The 16,603-nt window shown below is 40.8% G+C and overlaps 1 protein-coding gene across 2 annotated transcripts in view; it reads right to left on the bottom strand.

The window, feature by feature from the left end:
• Positions 1–2,314: 2,314 nt before the first annotated feature.
• Positions 2,315–16,603, bottom strand: part of akt3b (v-akt murine thymoma viral oncogene homolog 3b) — a 23,349-nt gene continuing 9,060 nt past the window's right edge. For both annotated transcript variants that reach the window (XM_053476830.1, XM_053476831.1), the window contains exons 3-15: positions 15,090–15,215; positions 14,508–14,619; positions 14,254–14,398; positions 14,035–14,166; positions 13,225–13,290; positions 13,037–13,105; positions 10,710–10,832; positions 9,407–9,535; positions 5,799–5,897; positions 5,518–5,633; positions 5,234–5,321; positions 4,130–4,232; positions 2,315–3,054 (exon numbers count right to left, since the gene is read on the bottom strand). In XM_053476830.1, coding sequence (XP_053332805.1) covers positions 2,969–3,054; positions 4,130–4,232; positions 5,234–5,321; positions 5,518–5,633; positions 5,799–5,897; positions 9,407–9,535; positions 10,710–10,832; positions 13,037–13,105; positions 13,225–13,290; positions 14,035–14,166; positions 14,254–14,398; positions 14,508–14,619; positions 15,090–15,215 — 1,394 coding nt within the window. In that variant the 3' untranslated portion in view covers positions 2,315–2,968. The remainder of the gene's footprint in view (positions 3,055–4,129; positions 4,233–5,233; positions 5,322–5,517; positions 5,634–5,798; positions 5,898–9,406; positions 9,536–10,709; positions 10,833–13,036; positions 13,106–13,224; positions 13,291–14,034; positions 14,167–14,253; positions 14,399–14,507; positions 14,620–15,089; positions 15,216–16,603) is intronic.

Genomic DNA, 16,603 nt, shown 5'->3' with positions numbered 1-16,603 from the left:
TCGCTAACTTGCAGAGTGGAACAATACTGATCCGTACAGTGAAACAGTACAGGTAATGCAGTAAAGGTCATTATTATTATTTTATTTTTTAACAGTATGTAGTGCACAGATATGCAGGGGCGCCATTACTTTTGGGCTCGCGAATCATTCTTATGTATCTAGTGTACTATTAAGCGATTTCGGGGTGAATGTCATCCGATTTGAGTTTCGTTTGCCTCGTGTGCCCACATTATCCTCCAGTGACCTCCAAAATTATTGGCACCTTGAGCAAAAAAAAAAAAAAACTAAACAAATAAACAAAAAAGATTGTATGAATTAACATTGCACAGTCATTAAAATGTTCTATTTTTTTTTTTTGGCTTATAATCAGCACAACGAGATATCACAAGTTATCCACGGCTGGGAGCCAAAACAGCTAAACTGACTGTGCTCTCTGAGGTGGGCGGGATCTTGTCTCTCTCTTTCTTTTGCCCTCGTTCTCTCCTGTCAATCACAGACGTCTGCGAGCTCAGGTATGTGGAAGACGGTAGATGGTGCGGTGCCGTGAGCAGTTTGAAAAAGATGCAAGTTTTCATTTTGCGGAAAAGGAAACGCACTTAAACCTTCATGGTTGCCCAAATGGCCGACATGAACGCAAATCAATTGGCGTCCCTTTAAAAAAAAAAAAAATTTTATCCTCTCAGCCTCTCGCAATGGTTGCACTCTGAGATAAAACTATCACATTTGCAGGGTGCCAATAATTCTGACAGGCACTGTAGGTCACGTTCTACAGCTGGAGTAATGCCAAAACAACAACAAGAAAAAAAAAACAACAACAACAAAAAGAACTGATGTAAGATTTGCATTGTGAAAAGTGGTGTTCGTGGTGGTGTTAGGTGATCAGAGCTGATCCTTGACTTGTTTTTTTTTTTTTTTTTTTGATCTCTTTTTTAAGGATTTTACAGAACACAGCGAACACACACAAACGCTGGTGTGTAACAGCACACACACACACAAACACCCACAAAAAGGCTCGTGTAGTGAGGTTTCTGTACATACAGCGACCGGGTGTGTATCAGTGCTGGGCGATGTATCGGCGTGAGGTCGGTATCGTGATACGTTTCCTCAGAGTATCGCCTGTACGTCTGGAGCGCTGCCGGTAGTATAGTGTATATTGTCACAATTATAATTCGTTAGATATTATTTTATATATCATCTATAAATATTATTTATGTTTTCATTTCTGTTGTATTTTTTTTTTCCTTTTGTTTTTGTTAAATACTTCTGTAAATGACTATAAAACTTCTGATAAACAGAGCTGGCCTGATCCGGGATCAGGTTTTTCCGAAGATATCTTGAATATGCGATGTCGTACGTACGGTCGAGTGCAAAAGTTTGTACACCTTCACTCCCTCTCACACTCGATCTCTATACTGTACCTGGAGTCTATTCCAGGGAACTCGGGGCACTTCGTCGGGTGCCAATCCATCTCACTCATGGCACGCACGCAGACCCCCGAGGTGGGAATCGGACCCTTGTTCCTGGAGGTTCGAGGCCATGGCGATAACCGCTTAGCCACACTTTTAACGAGTCATAATGAAGTTTCCACCAGATCTCACTAAGCTATGTTTAATTGTCTTTTCAGATTCATTCTTGGGCTAAAATGAATAAAGTGTCCTTCGTAAGAGACATAGATCCACTGATGATGCAGATAACAGGATGCTTTTAAAATGTAGCACTAAGGCTTTCCTATATGTTGGGAAACAAATACAAGGAACTATTAATTATTTAATATAAAAGTAAAAAAAAAAAAAACGTTGGTATGACACACTACTTAATGGTTTAAATAAAAACGGTCCTAGAGCTAAAATTGAGACTTACTGGGGGTGCAAACTTTCGCACTTAACTGTAGGTACATGAGAGAGGAGGAATCCATGTATGTATTCCTTCAGGAAAAAATGAAAAACTGATCCCAGACCAGCGCTCTGACATTCTGTTTATACTGTAGCTGAGTTGTGTTTAACAGCAAAACCACATCAAACCTTTCCACATATCTCTCCATCTACCTGTCTGTCTCTCTACCTGTCTGTCTGTCTCTCTACCTGTCTGTCTCTCTCTGGTTTGAGTAGTTTGTGCTCGCCGTCGCCTGAGTGAGGTTTACGTTACGGTAACTGGCAGTTTTGCGTACTGCAAAATGAAATCTTTTTTTCCTTTCTGAACAACAAAATAATAAAAGGATTAAACTGTAGTGTTTTTTCTCTTGTACACCTCCATCAGCCCCCCCCACCCAATGCCCCGCCCCTGCCTTGCCCAGCCCAGCCAAGCCCCGCCCCCTCCCCCACCGCAGCGTCACAGAGTGCGAGAGGTGAAACGTTATACAGTGTGATGCAGAAACGAAGATCAGAAACGATTTTGCGAGCCAAGAACCCTGTCTCTCTGTCTGTCCGTCCGTCTGTCTGTCTGTCTGTCTGTCTGTCTGTCCGCACACGTAAGGCAACATTTTTGGTTTTGTTCCTCAGAAAGGCTCTTTAAAACAAGGACACACAAAAAAAAAAAAACCTAAGAGCTTAACATCAATGGTAATACTGATGGACATAATTTAATGCACTGGGAGGGGAAAAAAAAAAGACGCATCATAAACAAAAACAAACCTCTTGACCTGCTGTAAACAATAACAATGCTGAACATGTACAAGACTTTCTTCCCTTTTTTTTTTTTTTAAATCTGGGTTGACTAGGTTGACTAGTCGAACCTCTCTGTGCAAAACCCCTTTTTCCCCCCAACATGGAAAATAAAAACAATAATACAAAAATGAAAACTTCCCCAAGTCATTAAATAATGAAAGAGAAAAACAGGAGGAAGAGGAGGAGGAGGAAGGACGAAGAGGAAGGAGGAGAAGAAAAGAGTGCAGACTTTTTCCTAGCATGGCTACGTAATTTCCTTAAATGGCCCCGGATGAAAACACTGGCGCCTTGTTAACGCGCGGGCTTCACTCCCGCCCGCTGGCTGAATAGGAGAATTGTGGGAAATGCGGTCTCCTTTCGCTGTCGGCTGAGTCCATGCCGTCCTCGTCGACTGCAGAGAGGTGAGAAACGACAACGAGTTCATATCTGAGCGACAATTTTGTATACAGTAAAGAAAGAAAGAAAAAAAGAAAGAAAAGAGACGGCCTGTTTTGCAGACGATGAGATGCAACAATTCGTTTGTCTTTGATCAGACCATTAAAAAGCAACAAATGTTTAAGGTGAAGAAAAAGAAGTGTTAGAATATGTAGTATATTTTAAATTTTGAATAACACTTTTCCAAAAAGTACACGTGGATTTGCTCCTTCTAGAGAACGACATCACTTCTCATCACTTCTCATAGCATCACCATGGGAACGTGATTGGACACAAATAAAGTCAAACTCTTTGCTGTTTCAACGTCTTTTCTCTTTTAAGCAATTTAACAACGCCGTTTTCTTGGTGACGACTATTAGCTAATTTTAAACACACATACTGTACAGGTGTTCATTTAGCAATATATCCCGGGGTGTTCAAGTCAAACCGGGACTTTTGATTGCACAGAAGACATTTATTCAAGTAAAAACTCCATTTATGTCTCTATATAATCTCCTGCTACACTTATTGCAGTCTTACTAGTGCTTGGACACCATCAATTCTAGTACTTTAACACCTGATTCACGTCTGAAACGCTGGCCTCCCAGGAACTCCTTTGAAAAATTTGGAAATATCTTAGCGCGAGGTCAGGACTGTATGATGGAGTTTCCACAGACAGATGCACCTTTTAGATTAGGCAAGTTATCCATCGGATCGGACTGAATGTTCACGGGAATGACTGCAGTGGGCTCCTCAACAGGGATCGCCACTCACGGACGTACGGCCTCCTTTCAACCGCTTCAGATGTTTTACTGCGGCTCAGAGTCTCATCACCGTACTGTGATCAAAGTCTTCTGTCAATCAGTTTTACGTCTTTATTCACCAGAAATTTCATCACAAGTCCTAGTTTGACTTGAACGCCATTAAATATATATTTTACATGACTTATATAACAACTTATATGTATATGGCCGTTCTCAATACTATAGCAAACATCTATGATAACGTTGACAGACTATTTGTCTGAAAGCATCCTAATAATTGTGACTTACACTTCTCTGGAGGCGTGATCGTGATGGTCTGAGCTGTGAACTCCTCATCAAAATACCTGGTGTCTGTCTCAGATGAGACCTGGGGCATGAATGGGGGGATGAGCTGGAGAGAGGAAGAGAGAGAAGGAGAGGGGGAGAGAGAGAGATCAGAGAGAGAGAGAAGGAGAGAGAAAGAGAAGGAGAGAGAGATTTTTGGTAACCCCTAAATAAACGTATCTAATCTTTCATCACGTGGTGATAATAAAATCATAATAAACCATTTTACACCATGGCCATGTTTAAATCTTAGATCCTGATTGGTTCATTTTTAGAACAGCAGATCTGATGAGATATATTTTTTATAAGACTTTTTCAAGTTTATTCTTAATGGTTAAACGTCCAATATTTTACTATTTCTTTAACAAGTTAACACTGGTTTCAGGGCCTTCCCACATTGTGTGTGTGTGTGTGCGCGTGTGCGTGCGTGCGCGTGTGCGTGCGTGCGTGCGCGCGGGAGTGTGTGTTTTAGTCCGCGGTTAATATATTTTTTAAACTTTAAGTCTCTGTTAAACTTTTCCTCGAAACACACTTTTCCAGTTTAAAAAAACTGGAGAGCCGAGCAATAAGCCGGGGGAGGGGCTTTACTTTTATGAGGTCACAATAGTGGGAAAAATATGTAATCAGTTTCTTTAAGGCCAAGTCAATATGTTAAAATGTAAAAATGTCTGAATGATATCTAAAAATGGCTAAAAAGGTAAAATTTTACACAACGGGTGACCTTAAAGTAAAAAAGAAGCGGGTGAGGGAAAGACAGTTTACAGCTGCTATAACGCCACGTCTCACGGATGTTCCCCAACACTAAATATAATTATAAATGAATGGACGTAATATGATGTGCTTTTACAGATATGGTCTTTTTTTAATTTAAGTATAACCATACCAACAACCTTTCACGTACAATTTTACCCTAACAGTTAGGAAGGCGAGGCCTCAGGACACAAAAACCATAACAAATAGTGATGAAGGGGGAGAAACAGCAACAACAAAACAAACAAACAAACAAACAGACAGCCGCCTTTATAAACTCCTAGCGATTAGTGTGAACAGAACATGACCACGTTGTACCTTTTTGTCATAAACGTCCTGCCAGTCCAGCGTAGAGAAGAAACTGTGTCTCATGATTTCCTTGGCATCGTCCGGACCTCCTCCCAGTCTGCACACGCAGCCGATTGTGCAAAAGTAATGGCACACATCACCTCAGTGTTTATACAGCATGACCGTCTCATCAAAGAAGTGCATTAGAGCCAGACACCATTCAAAAATCATATTCTCTCATTACTCTCTCTCTCTCACACACACACACACACACACACACACACACACACACACACACACACACACGCACGCACCTTTTGTTAGGGTCTTTGATGAGAAGGCCAGAAAGCAGAGACTTGGCATCAGCGGAGAGGGTTCTGGGAAATTTGATTTCTTCCATAAGAATCAGTTCAAACAGCTTCTCATGGTCCTGCAAGCATGGCCCCAAAACACACACACACACACACACACACACACACACACACACACACACACACACACAGGGTTTGAAAAGTAACCTAAAGCAACGGAAAGCCCCAAAAACATGCCGTAACAGTGATTATGACCGCGACTTGTGCGCTAATCCGAGTCGTACCTGATTATAAAAGGGAAGGCGTCCACACATCATCTCGTACATGACCACACCGAGCCCCCACCAGTCCACCGCTCGCCCGTAATCGTTATCCTCCAACACCTGAGCACGAGAAGAGAGATCACTTACAGGATCCGGTTACGCCCCGAGTCGAACCGGTCACGTTATATCCTCCAATTCCTGAGCAATAATCAATTGGTGCACTTACAGGATCAGATGAACTCACTCGATGTGTGTGTGTGTTCGCACGTGCTGCGCTTTATCCTCTTAATGCTTTTACGTTTCCTGGCATTTACGATATACGATTATACGAAATAATTCTTATTTCTAGTTTTAATATCCAGAGCAGAAATACTATTTTAGAAACACATCAAATAGCTAAAGTACTGCGAGAAACACGACACGGTGCTGTGAACGCAAAGTAAGATATTCAGTCAACGATAAAGTATTGGCACCCTTCAATAATAATAATAATTTAAAAAACGCTATCTTTGGATGCTGTTTTAAGGAGCTTGAGAGTCCCGAACAACCGGATCAATACTGGAATATACTGTATAATGTAAAGCATCGACTCCAGACTCTGTGGATAAAATTAAATTTGAAGCGTATGCAAAGATTAACACCGCTATGTGCTTCTCAGGTCACCTTTATTTACAGTCGGGTCCGTAAGTATTAGTTTTTAGTCTCTGTACATCATTACAGTGGATTTAAAATGAAGCAATCAAGACGTGATTAGACTTTCAGCTTAAATCAGGCAAGGGGTTTAACAACAATATTCTGTTACATGTTTAAGAACTGCAATCTTTTTTTCCCCTCTACATTTTTATAGGTACAAAAGTAACTGGACACCTGACCAGGAAGATGTCTGATGGCCAGTTGTGACGTATCTCTCAGTTATTTAATAACTAATTCAGGAGATAAAACCTTTGGAATGTTTAATTTGCATTGGGTAGCTGTTCATGAGAACATGCGTTCCAAAGATATATTGATGCATCTGAAGGCGGCCATCATAAGGCTGGATAAGTTCAAATCGGCAATTTGGCACGTTCTAAAAAAAGAAGGAATGCACTTGCGAGTTAAGCGACAGCAAAAGTCCTTGAAGACCAGAAAAGAGAACTACAGTGGATAAACCGTAGAATTTCATAACATCGATCCAAGTGAAGAACACTCTGGAATACACCTAGAGGGTTTACGCCAAGATGTAACCCAATGGTTAAAACCAGTTTAAAAAGGACTTTTTTAAAGCCGGGAGCAAAATTATGGAACGAGAACAATTTGGAGAAGGAAAGGAAGGCAGATGTTCACACCACATGAGCATTAAACATGGTGGACACAGTGTCAGGACATGGCGTCAGGACATGGACAAGTACAGCGGGGCTTATGAAACCTGGTTCCCTGGTGTTTATTGATGATGTGAGTGCTGATAGAAACATCAGGATGACGTCTGAATAGATCATAGAGCTCTACTTTCTGCTAACATCCAATCAAATGCTGTAAGAATGACAAGACAGCGCTTCACAGTACAGATGAATAAGGACCCAAAATGTAGTGCAAAAGCAAACCAAGAGCTTCTTAAAGCAAATAAAAAGAACTTTTGAGTTAACACAAATTAGCAACTTTTAACATACTGGAGACAAAACCGAAGGCAAACAAAAGCTGCAAACAAGCTGAAGGCAGTGACGGGAAAGACATTCAGCATTTCGTGATGTCCACGGGCTCCAGACTTGGGACTGAAGCTGAACGTCTGCACTGAAACGTCATCTTGATTGCTTTATTTCAAACTCATTGTGGTGGTGTTGAAAGGTGAACATTTGAACATGATTGTATGCCTGTTCCAATACTTATGGACCGACCGGTATCATATATACTTTTGAAAACTAAACCTGTGGCTAATGTCTTGTATAACAACACAGGCACTGAATCCAAAAAAAAAAAAAACTTAAACGCCAAGAAGTTTTTTTTTTATATTGATTTTAAATCTTTACTAAAAAATGGCAGCACAAAATTTACGTTGCTTCTGCCGGGAGGTCAAAATTTCTATCCTTAATAATTACCAGCTACAACACTGATATTCATATCATCGCTTGTGAAACAAATGAAACAATGGTTTGAATGTGTGAACTTTCTCACAAACCTCCAGCTGGGAGAAACCGGCAACGCAACAGCAGTAAAACCAGATGTATGTTTAATAATAAATCCTTTTAAGGGGTTTCCAAATTATTATTATTTTTTTACTGTCCCCCTTCTTATGAGATGCCAGTGTGAGAACACACACTTGTGCTGGAGTCCTCATCCACTTGTACTGAACCACTACATGCTGTCATACACTCACACGCAACCAAGTGATGAGTCACACACACTTACACTCACACTCACACACACACACACACACACACACACTGCACTGCACTCTGGATGACTCCAGCACTGCTTATAAATTATGAAGTCATGCTTTACTGATGACATCATCCACTAGGATCCCATGTGAAACAAGAGTCTTGTAAGAATTTCTCGGTCCTTTCTGGGAAAAACATTCGAACGTTTCAGACCTTATATGAGCAGGATTCTTGAGAATTAGAAAGATTGTTAAGCTGGAAGATGAAACAGCAATACACATTGTGATATGTGATATTTATAATTCGGATAATGGAATTTCCACAATTTGTCCTGCAAAAATGCTCAATTTAGACACTTGGGATGCGAGTCAGTTATGGGACGCCAGTCGGTTAAGGCGGCGATGCCTAAGAACTGGGTCGAGGCCGGCACCGGGAAGTGGTTGATGTGGTACCGGGCCGCACAGAAAGAATTAAAAAATATATATTTTTTTATTTTATTTACATTTTATTGACTATCAACCCATTGCCTGTTTTGATGCTGGATAAAATTAGGCTAATGCTACAAGCTAACTCTACGTAGAAATAAGTAAAAAACAAGAGAAAAATTCCCAATGATGATACATTGGATGAGACTTTAAAGACCTGCAACAAAACGAAGGCTGCATTTAAAAGAGAACACCAAGAGTCTCACCTAAATTACAGGTTTATTACAGAAGGTGATTCACACGCTCCGAGCCATAGCTGTGGCTTTAAAAGTGTGTCTGTCTGAGACAAAACATCCCGAGATATATTATTAACAGCATTGAACATTCTGCTTCAATTTCCGACAACCTGTCTTTGTGAAGTGGGGTGTCTGGGGTGTCGGAATTACGGAGCAGACGCGACATGTGGAAGATACATCTGGAGTGTTTGTCTCATATCACTTCTAGATGGGACAGTCTCATCGCAGAAAAACAAGCTCGGGGCTCACGCTGATCCTGTGTCATGGTGTTTTGCATGTATTATGCACTTGATTATGCTTTGACTTCGGAATGCAAGTCATTTACGCGTTTCAAGTCATCTGTGGGACTCGTGTCAGAACCTGAGTAAGAGTCGATAACCAAACACAAGTCGGTTACGAGATCTGAGCTGGTTACGAGACTCAGGTCCGTTCTGGGATACGAGTCAAACTGCAGAATGAGTCAACGCTGTGTGTTTATGAAATGCGAGCTGGATATGGGATGCGTGTCAGGTTAAGGATACGAGTTGGCTAATGGGATGGGAGTAACGCATTACCTCGGGTGCCAGATACTCCGGAGTCCCGCAGAACGTCTTCATGGTGGCGGCATCGGTGATGCCCTCCTTACACAAGCCGAAATCCGTGATCTTAATGTGGCCGTCCTTGTCCAGCATCAGGTTCTCCAGCTAAACACACAAGCAGATAAAGAATATCTAGTGCGACGTCAGCATTTAAATGCCCTCACTTATGAATTTCCGACTTACGATTAGATTTGATTAGATTCTACTTTATTTTCACTGCACATTTATGGTACAAGGCAACGAAATACAGTTATCATCTAACCAGAAGTGCATTAGTCGCAGTGCAAAGTGATTTGCATGTGTAAACAATACACAAAGAAGGAGTTATATACAGTACAATAAGTGCAAATGAGCATAGATGGATGCACTGAAGGAAAACATTGTATACCATGGTTATAATATCGTGGTTTAAGAAGGTTTTATATACACGTGTGCAAATTGTTATGGAGAAAAGAGTGAGGGAGGTTATTATATACAATATGTGCAACAGTTCGATCCTGATAATTCACAGTTTATGTGAATTATCACAATTAATTCACAATTATGGATAGTGCAATCCTAATTACAGTATCTGTACAGTAGTACGTTATGAGCAGTGCAAAATTAATAGGGTTAGACAGAGTAATGGTATTTAATTCAGTGTGTGTATCTGATGGTGAGGCAAGGAAACAACTGTGAAGAATTGAAATTTTGAATGAAATTTGCATTGGCATACGAAGGAGTCACCTAAGGCTAAGTTGCATGTACGTCCGGGAGGCGTTCAAAACTAATTTGCTTCAGTAAAGAGCCAAGCGAAAGGAGTTTACAAATATTTTTTAGTCAGCGAAAGCCGTGAAAAAGAGTCGACCCAAGGTACCAATGTTGCCTTCGGCATCTGATCAAAAGCTTTTTTTCCCTGCTTTTTACAATTTTTTTGGGTGGCAGCAACAAATTATCAGCATTTACATTATTTCTTATGGGAAAATTTTAAACGTAATACAAATTTTTACCTTAAGGACTCAAATTAAATGCATATGCTGAGGTTCCGCTGTATATTTAAACGTTTTTGTCTTTGGTATATGCTGACTGTAGCGACAAAACAGCATTCATAAACATGACGTAAGAAGCTTAAACAGTAGCTAACTGGAGCAGAGAATTACAGGAGCTTGTATAACTATTAAAAAAGAAAATTCTTCTCAGAAATCTTGTAAGCGGAGCGTCTACAGTATATTACCTTTCTGTGTTTACGTGATTTTTCCGCACAGTGTTTGTTGTTATAAACGAGTCAGCTGGAGCTTACCTTAAGGTCGCGGTAAACAATTTTAGCAGAGTGCAAATAATCCAGTGCAGAGACGATCTCGGAGCCATAGAAACGGGTCCGGTCTTCCGAAAACACGCGCTCTCTTGACAAATGAAAAAATAGCTGCAATAGAAAAACAAACCATCAATCAAACAAACAAACAAACCAGGGACAGCCAATCAGCACTGTCGCCTCGCACTTATATGGTCAGAATTCTATTCCCAACTCGGATCTGTATACATGGAGTTTGCATGTTCTCACCGGGCTTGGTAAGTTTCCTACGGATACCCCAGGTTCCTCCCACAGTCCAATGACATGCAGGTTAGGCTAATTGGCGTTCCCAAATTGCCCGTAGTGTGTGAATGACAATCGGGCACCGAGCTGGCAACTCAAACCCTTCGTTAATTGTCACAGAAACTACAGGTATAGCTCCAGGGTGGGAAGTATCTGTCGTCCAATGTACTGGATAGCACGTGGACAGACCGAAAAAATAAAAATACTATAGTGTACTATGGTAAACCATAATACACACCATAGTACTACCATGGTACTTCAGACATTACCATGATTTTTACAGAATACCACAGTAGATATTGTGGCACTTCAGTGGGTAGCATGGTAGTACTATGATATGAAAATATGTGTATCATCATATTTTGCTGAATACCATGGTACCTAATGGGTACCACAGTGGCTACCAAAGTTCAGCAGGATGTGTTTGTACATACACCATATTGGACAAAATAATACATAGTACTACAGTAGTATGGTATAGCACATGCAGTACCATATTAGTTACCTGCTGCACTTTGGTAGCCACTTTGCTACCCAGTTATTACCGTGGTATGATTAGGTAATACAAATATTACCATTACGCTACCTAAAAAAATTTGTCAGATTTTTTCCCGATTTTCTAAGGCTGTGTTTTACTGATCGGAAGGTCAGAGGTTCGAGCCCCAGCATCGCCAAGTTGCCACTGTTGAGCCCTTGAGCAAGGCCCTTAACCCTATATGCTCCAGGGGCGCTGTAAGCTGGCTGACCCTGCGCTCTGACCCCAGTTTCCTAATTGGGATATGCGAAGAAGACATTTCACTGTGCTGTAAAGTACATGTGACAAATAATTGAATATTCTTCTTCTTCTCTTTAGTTGTGTCCAATTCCTCCCCGTCACTAGGAGGCTCCCACATTAAGTACCAGTACTACCACTCAGTCGGGAGGGCCGAAGACTATCACGTGTTTCCTCCGAACCACGTTACGCCAGCCGACCACATCTTTTCGAACTGCTTGCTCGTGCACCGTTGGGGGCGGCGTAACACACTCGGAGGACAGCACTCTGTGAGCTCACAGACGCCTCTGATCGGCTGTAGAGCCGTAATTAATGTGGGAGCACGAGGTACCTTTAACCCCTCTCCTCTGAGAGAGCTCGGCCAATCAGCTCTCTCTAAACCTCCGGCTGCAAGAGGTTACAGCATCACCCGGGAATCGAACCAGCGATCTCCACAGTACCACAGTATGGTGTGATATGGAACGTTGTAGAACCATGTACCATACTATAAAACTTGTGTCATAGTGTGATACATGCTCTATATTGGCAAATACATACCATGGTACTGTAGAAAATAAACTGGCACAGGTAGCATCAAACTATCATGGTACCTAAACCATGGTAATTTTTCGTTTATGGGCAGACTAATTACCACAGCTTTCCAACCAATGTGCAACGTTTCACAGGTTAACTTTGTGATGTTAAAGTGCGAGCTAAAAACAGTAGCAAGTTAGCTGCCACTTTAATTATAGCCATGTTTCCATGAAGTTTCCTGTGAAATTGCTAAGCTAAGAATTTAAGCTAGTAACTAAGCGAGACATGTTTAAAAGCTAGCTCATATTACATAGGTGAACTTTACTAGCTACGCTTATCATGTAGCTAACATTAGGTTGAACCAAGCTAGCAAAAACCTTAAGATTGAGAAGGTAAAGTTAATTAAATCAACTGCGCCTTAACACATGATGCTAGTGATAGTAATCTAATGGTATACACGAAACACTTTTATTAGAAATTGCAAAGTTACATTATATACATGTCAAATGTAAAAACAAAAATATTTACTATAAATACTACTTATAATGAATAAAAACCTTAAGCAGAATTATCTCCCTTACGTGCAAGCTAACAATTAGCTGATGTATAACACTAGCATTAGTAGTCAGTACCTAATATTTTAGGAAAGTAAAGTAGTAACCACATTTAACAGTAATCTAGGTCAACTACCGTGTTGTCATATGATCGATTTAAAAATTTGCTAACCAAAATTAAATTCAAGACTTACCTCTCCGCCGTTGACGTACTCCATCACGAAGCACAGACGATCCTTGGTCTGAAAAGAGTACTTTAGAGACTGTGGTGGGAAATAAAGAGGATTTTAGGCGACGCTGCACCTTCTGTATTCCCACCAAATTTCAAATTGCTAATTTGTTTGATTTTTGTTTCGAGTACGTGTTCAGTAAAAGCACTCACGGTTAAAAAGGGATGCCTAGTGTTTTTTAATACCCTGCTTTCAGTCAGAGTGTGGGCCACTTCATCCTGAAAAAGGAGAAGAAGAGAACGAGGAGAGAAGAGAAAGAAATGATAAAGAGATTAAGGACCATAAATATGACCAGCCAAAATAGAAAGGGTCTGAACAAGACTGTTTGTTTCTTTAAGGGAAACTGTTATGCGAAAGTCACTTGGTAATCATTTTAAGGCATTCAGATGATCCTCCTGTGTGTGTACAAACCAAAAATGAAGGAAAAAATAACACTCGCTGCTCTCTGTCAATTTTTTATTTTAGTCTTGGCTGGTATTTTACTTACATAGACACTGAAGTGGTGTGTTTGGAAAGGGAGTGAAGCAGAAGGAGTCTGAGGTATGAAAAATGCATTACCTAAATGAATACTTTAACTCGAGCATTAATTATTACACCCTTTGGGGGAGCCAAGAGGCCTAAGAAATAGTAAAATATAGGACCTTTAATACAAAATCAATAAATTGCATAAAGCATTCTGTATACGATTACAGAGCAGGTGTATGATATCAGAGAGATATAGTATTAAGCCCAGCTGGAATGGGATTAACAGCTGAACAGGGATTTCCTGACCACGTTTCTTTCACAAAGTGGTTCATCACAGGTTATAATAATGTGTTAGACAGTTTTTAACCCAATTTTAATAATAATTATATCCCCCTAATAATTTGATCCTTCTTTAGTGGTGACTTTTTTTTTTTTGGCTGGGCAGTGTATGTACAGTATATATAGTATACGCAAAAAAAAATGGTGTCGTTCATCACCTTGGCAATAATGACCTCCTTCTTCAGAATCTTCATTGCATAATAAGTTCCACTGGCCTTCTCTTTCACCAAGATCACCTTCCCGAAGGTACCTTTTCCCAGCAGCTTCAGATAGTCGAAGTCGTTCATTGTCTGACGGAGCAGGAAATGGAATAAAAAGGTTGTCTACAGTATATGATATAATAAGGTGAGCCGCCGCCGTCATCATCTTCGTCTCACCTTCCGTTTATGGTGGCTGATGGACGTGTCCATCTCCTCCTCGTTGACGATCTCGATCTGGGTGGTGGGGCCGCACAGGATTCCTTCCTCCTCCTGCTTGGCCAGCTTGTCCGCCACCATCTGTATCGCTTCCACCCATTCGTCCCTGTCACCATGGCAACACACATACAGTCTTTGAATATCGTCTGACTCGGGTAAATTAAAGCGCTGCAAAATCTTTTTTTTTTTTCTTTTTGTTGTGCGGATTCGCTCACCTCTCCTCAGGTGTGTCCACGTGAAACGTTCGCTCGATCACAGTGGTCCACTGCAAACACCTGATGATGAAAGTGTTGGGCTTCGGCCTCTCCGTCTTCATCAGCTGACATTCTAACAGAGACAGACGGATAGAGGATTGTGAGTGAGACGGAAGGATTAACGTGTGGAGAGAAAGAGAGAAAGAGAGAGAGAGAGAAAGAGAAGCGATGATGTAAACGATCCGGTGTTTATGCCGCATGAAATGTGAAGCATTCGTCTGTTTGGATCTTGGAATGAAATGTGAAGTGTGCGCTCAAGGGCCGAGATTCTCACCAGCCTAAACAGTGATGTCTAGCGAAGGCAAAAAAATAAAATAAAATAGTCACCTTCCAAAAATGCACTTATGACTCATGTCAAGAAAAAGTTTTAGCTTGTGATTTAACTCAACAAAACAGACAGAAAAATCTTTTTGGGAACTCAATCATCATCATCATCATCTCCATATTCTCAAAACAGAAAGCTCGGGTTCTTGGCATAAACACATCATAGAAATTCTCCAACCTTTGATGACAGCATTTAAAATGAAAAGAAGAGATGCTCACTGGCCACAGAGAAGTTGTTGAGGGGGTAGGCGAAGTCTGCATCCTGGGGCTTCTCCTTGTAGCCAATAAAAGATCCGTCCGTCTTCAGGAGGAAGTATCGCGGCCTCCAGTTCTTTATATACTCTCCTGGAGGGCAGACAGAGGAACACAAGGTTTGTCAACACACGCATACACACACAAATCCACCATGCTTAAGGACGTCTAAAGGCAGTGGTGGATCAACGGTTAAGGCTCTGGATTACTGATCGGAAGGTCTTAAGGCAGTCCAGGGGCGCTGTATCCTGGCTGACCCTGTGCTCTGACCTCAGCTTCCCCACTGGGATATGCAAAAAAATATAAATGATTTCACTGTGCTGTAAAGTACATGTGACAAATAGTTGACTCTTAATGTGAAAAGTCAAGATCAATCACGTCTCCAACCCTCCATCAGGAGAAAGTGACACACAAACACGCACACACAGTATCTACACTCTACCTGAGACATGAGAACACGCTCCTATGGTAAAAATACATATAAACGGGTTGTGCAGTCAATAGTTTGTACAGACCATTTAACTCCATGGTCTATCCTGATTTAAAAATGCTGAAATACACAATAATCTCCTTTAATATTGATACTGATACTGAAATGTATCTGCTACTTCTGCTCTGTAAATCCTTCATAACGGCTCCAATCTGAGGTGCTGAGGTCTTCATGAGAGACAGTTTCATCATGGAGCTTGATGGGTTTTGCAAACACACTCGACACAATAATGTTCTTGTAAGAACTCTTCCAGAACAGCTGATCTTTCGGTCTTCAAACATAATTACCCAATGCCATATGTGTTGTTTCATAGTTTTGAAATCTCTATTATTGTTGTAGAATGTAGAAAATAAATCACTAAACAAAAAAAACAAAACAAAAACACTAAATTAGAAAGTGTGTCCAAACTTTAGACTGGTATAAAACCCGGTTAGACAACCAATGTCCCGTAACTCGTCAAAAATCCCATAACGGTAATAAAAACGCTGAGTCCTTCAGCAGGCAGAGATTTATATTTTCTTGTACATTGCATATTGTTATATTTTTTCAGCGCTGTCGGTTGGGTGGGTTGGATGGGTGTGTTTGTTTGTTCGTTTGTCTGTCTGTTTGATTGTGTTTGTATTATTTGAAAATCCTAAAAAAAAAAAAAAACGCTGAGTCATCACAAACAATGCTTCTTTTTCCCCCACTGTTTGTCTGCGCTTCAGTTTGTTGCTGTCCTCCTATAGGCTGATCCTCATGTCGGTCCTCATCAATTGGGATTGAACCAATGGGATGGCCAGGACCCGACCAAAAGAGGCGGAGCTATCCTATTAAAAAAAAGCAGCCTATTAAAGCCCTCTGGAAGCCGTTTGTTACATCTTGTAAGCTTCTATATAGACACTTGTTGTTTTCCTATAGCTACCTATTAGCCTGTTTTTATGTTGTTGGTGCTCTTCTTTTCCACCCATGTACTAGCTCTAGGAGTCCCTGAAACCAAAAATAAAGCACA

The sequence above is a fragment of the Clarias gariepinus genome, chromosome 18 (assembly GCF_024256425.1).
Source record: "Clarias gariepinus isolate MV-2021 ecotype Netherlands chromosome 18, CGAR_prim_01v2, whole genome shotgun sequence".
NCBI lineage: Eukaryota > Metazoa > Chordata > Actinopteri > Siluriformes > Clariidae > Clarias > Clarias gariepinus.
This window is presented reverse-complemented; position numbering and strand designations above follow the sequence as displayed.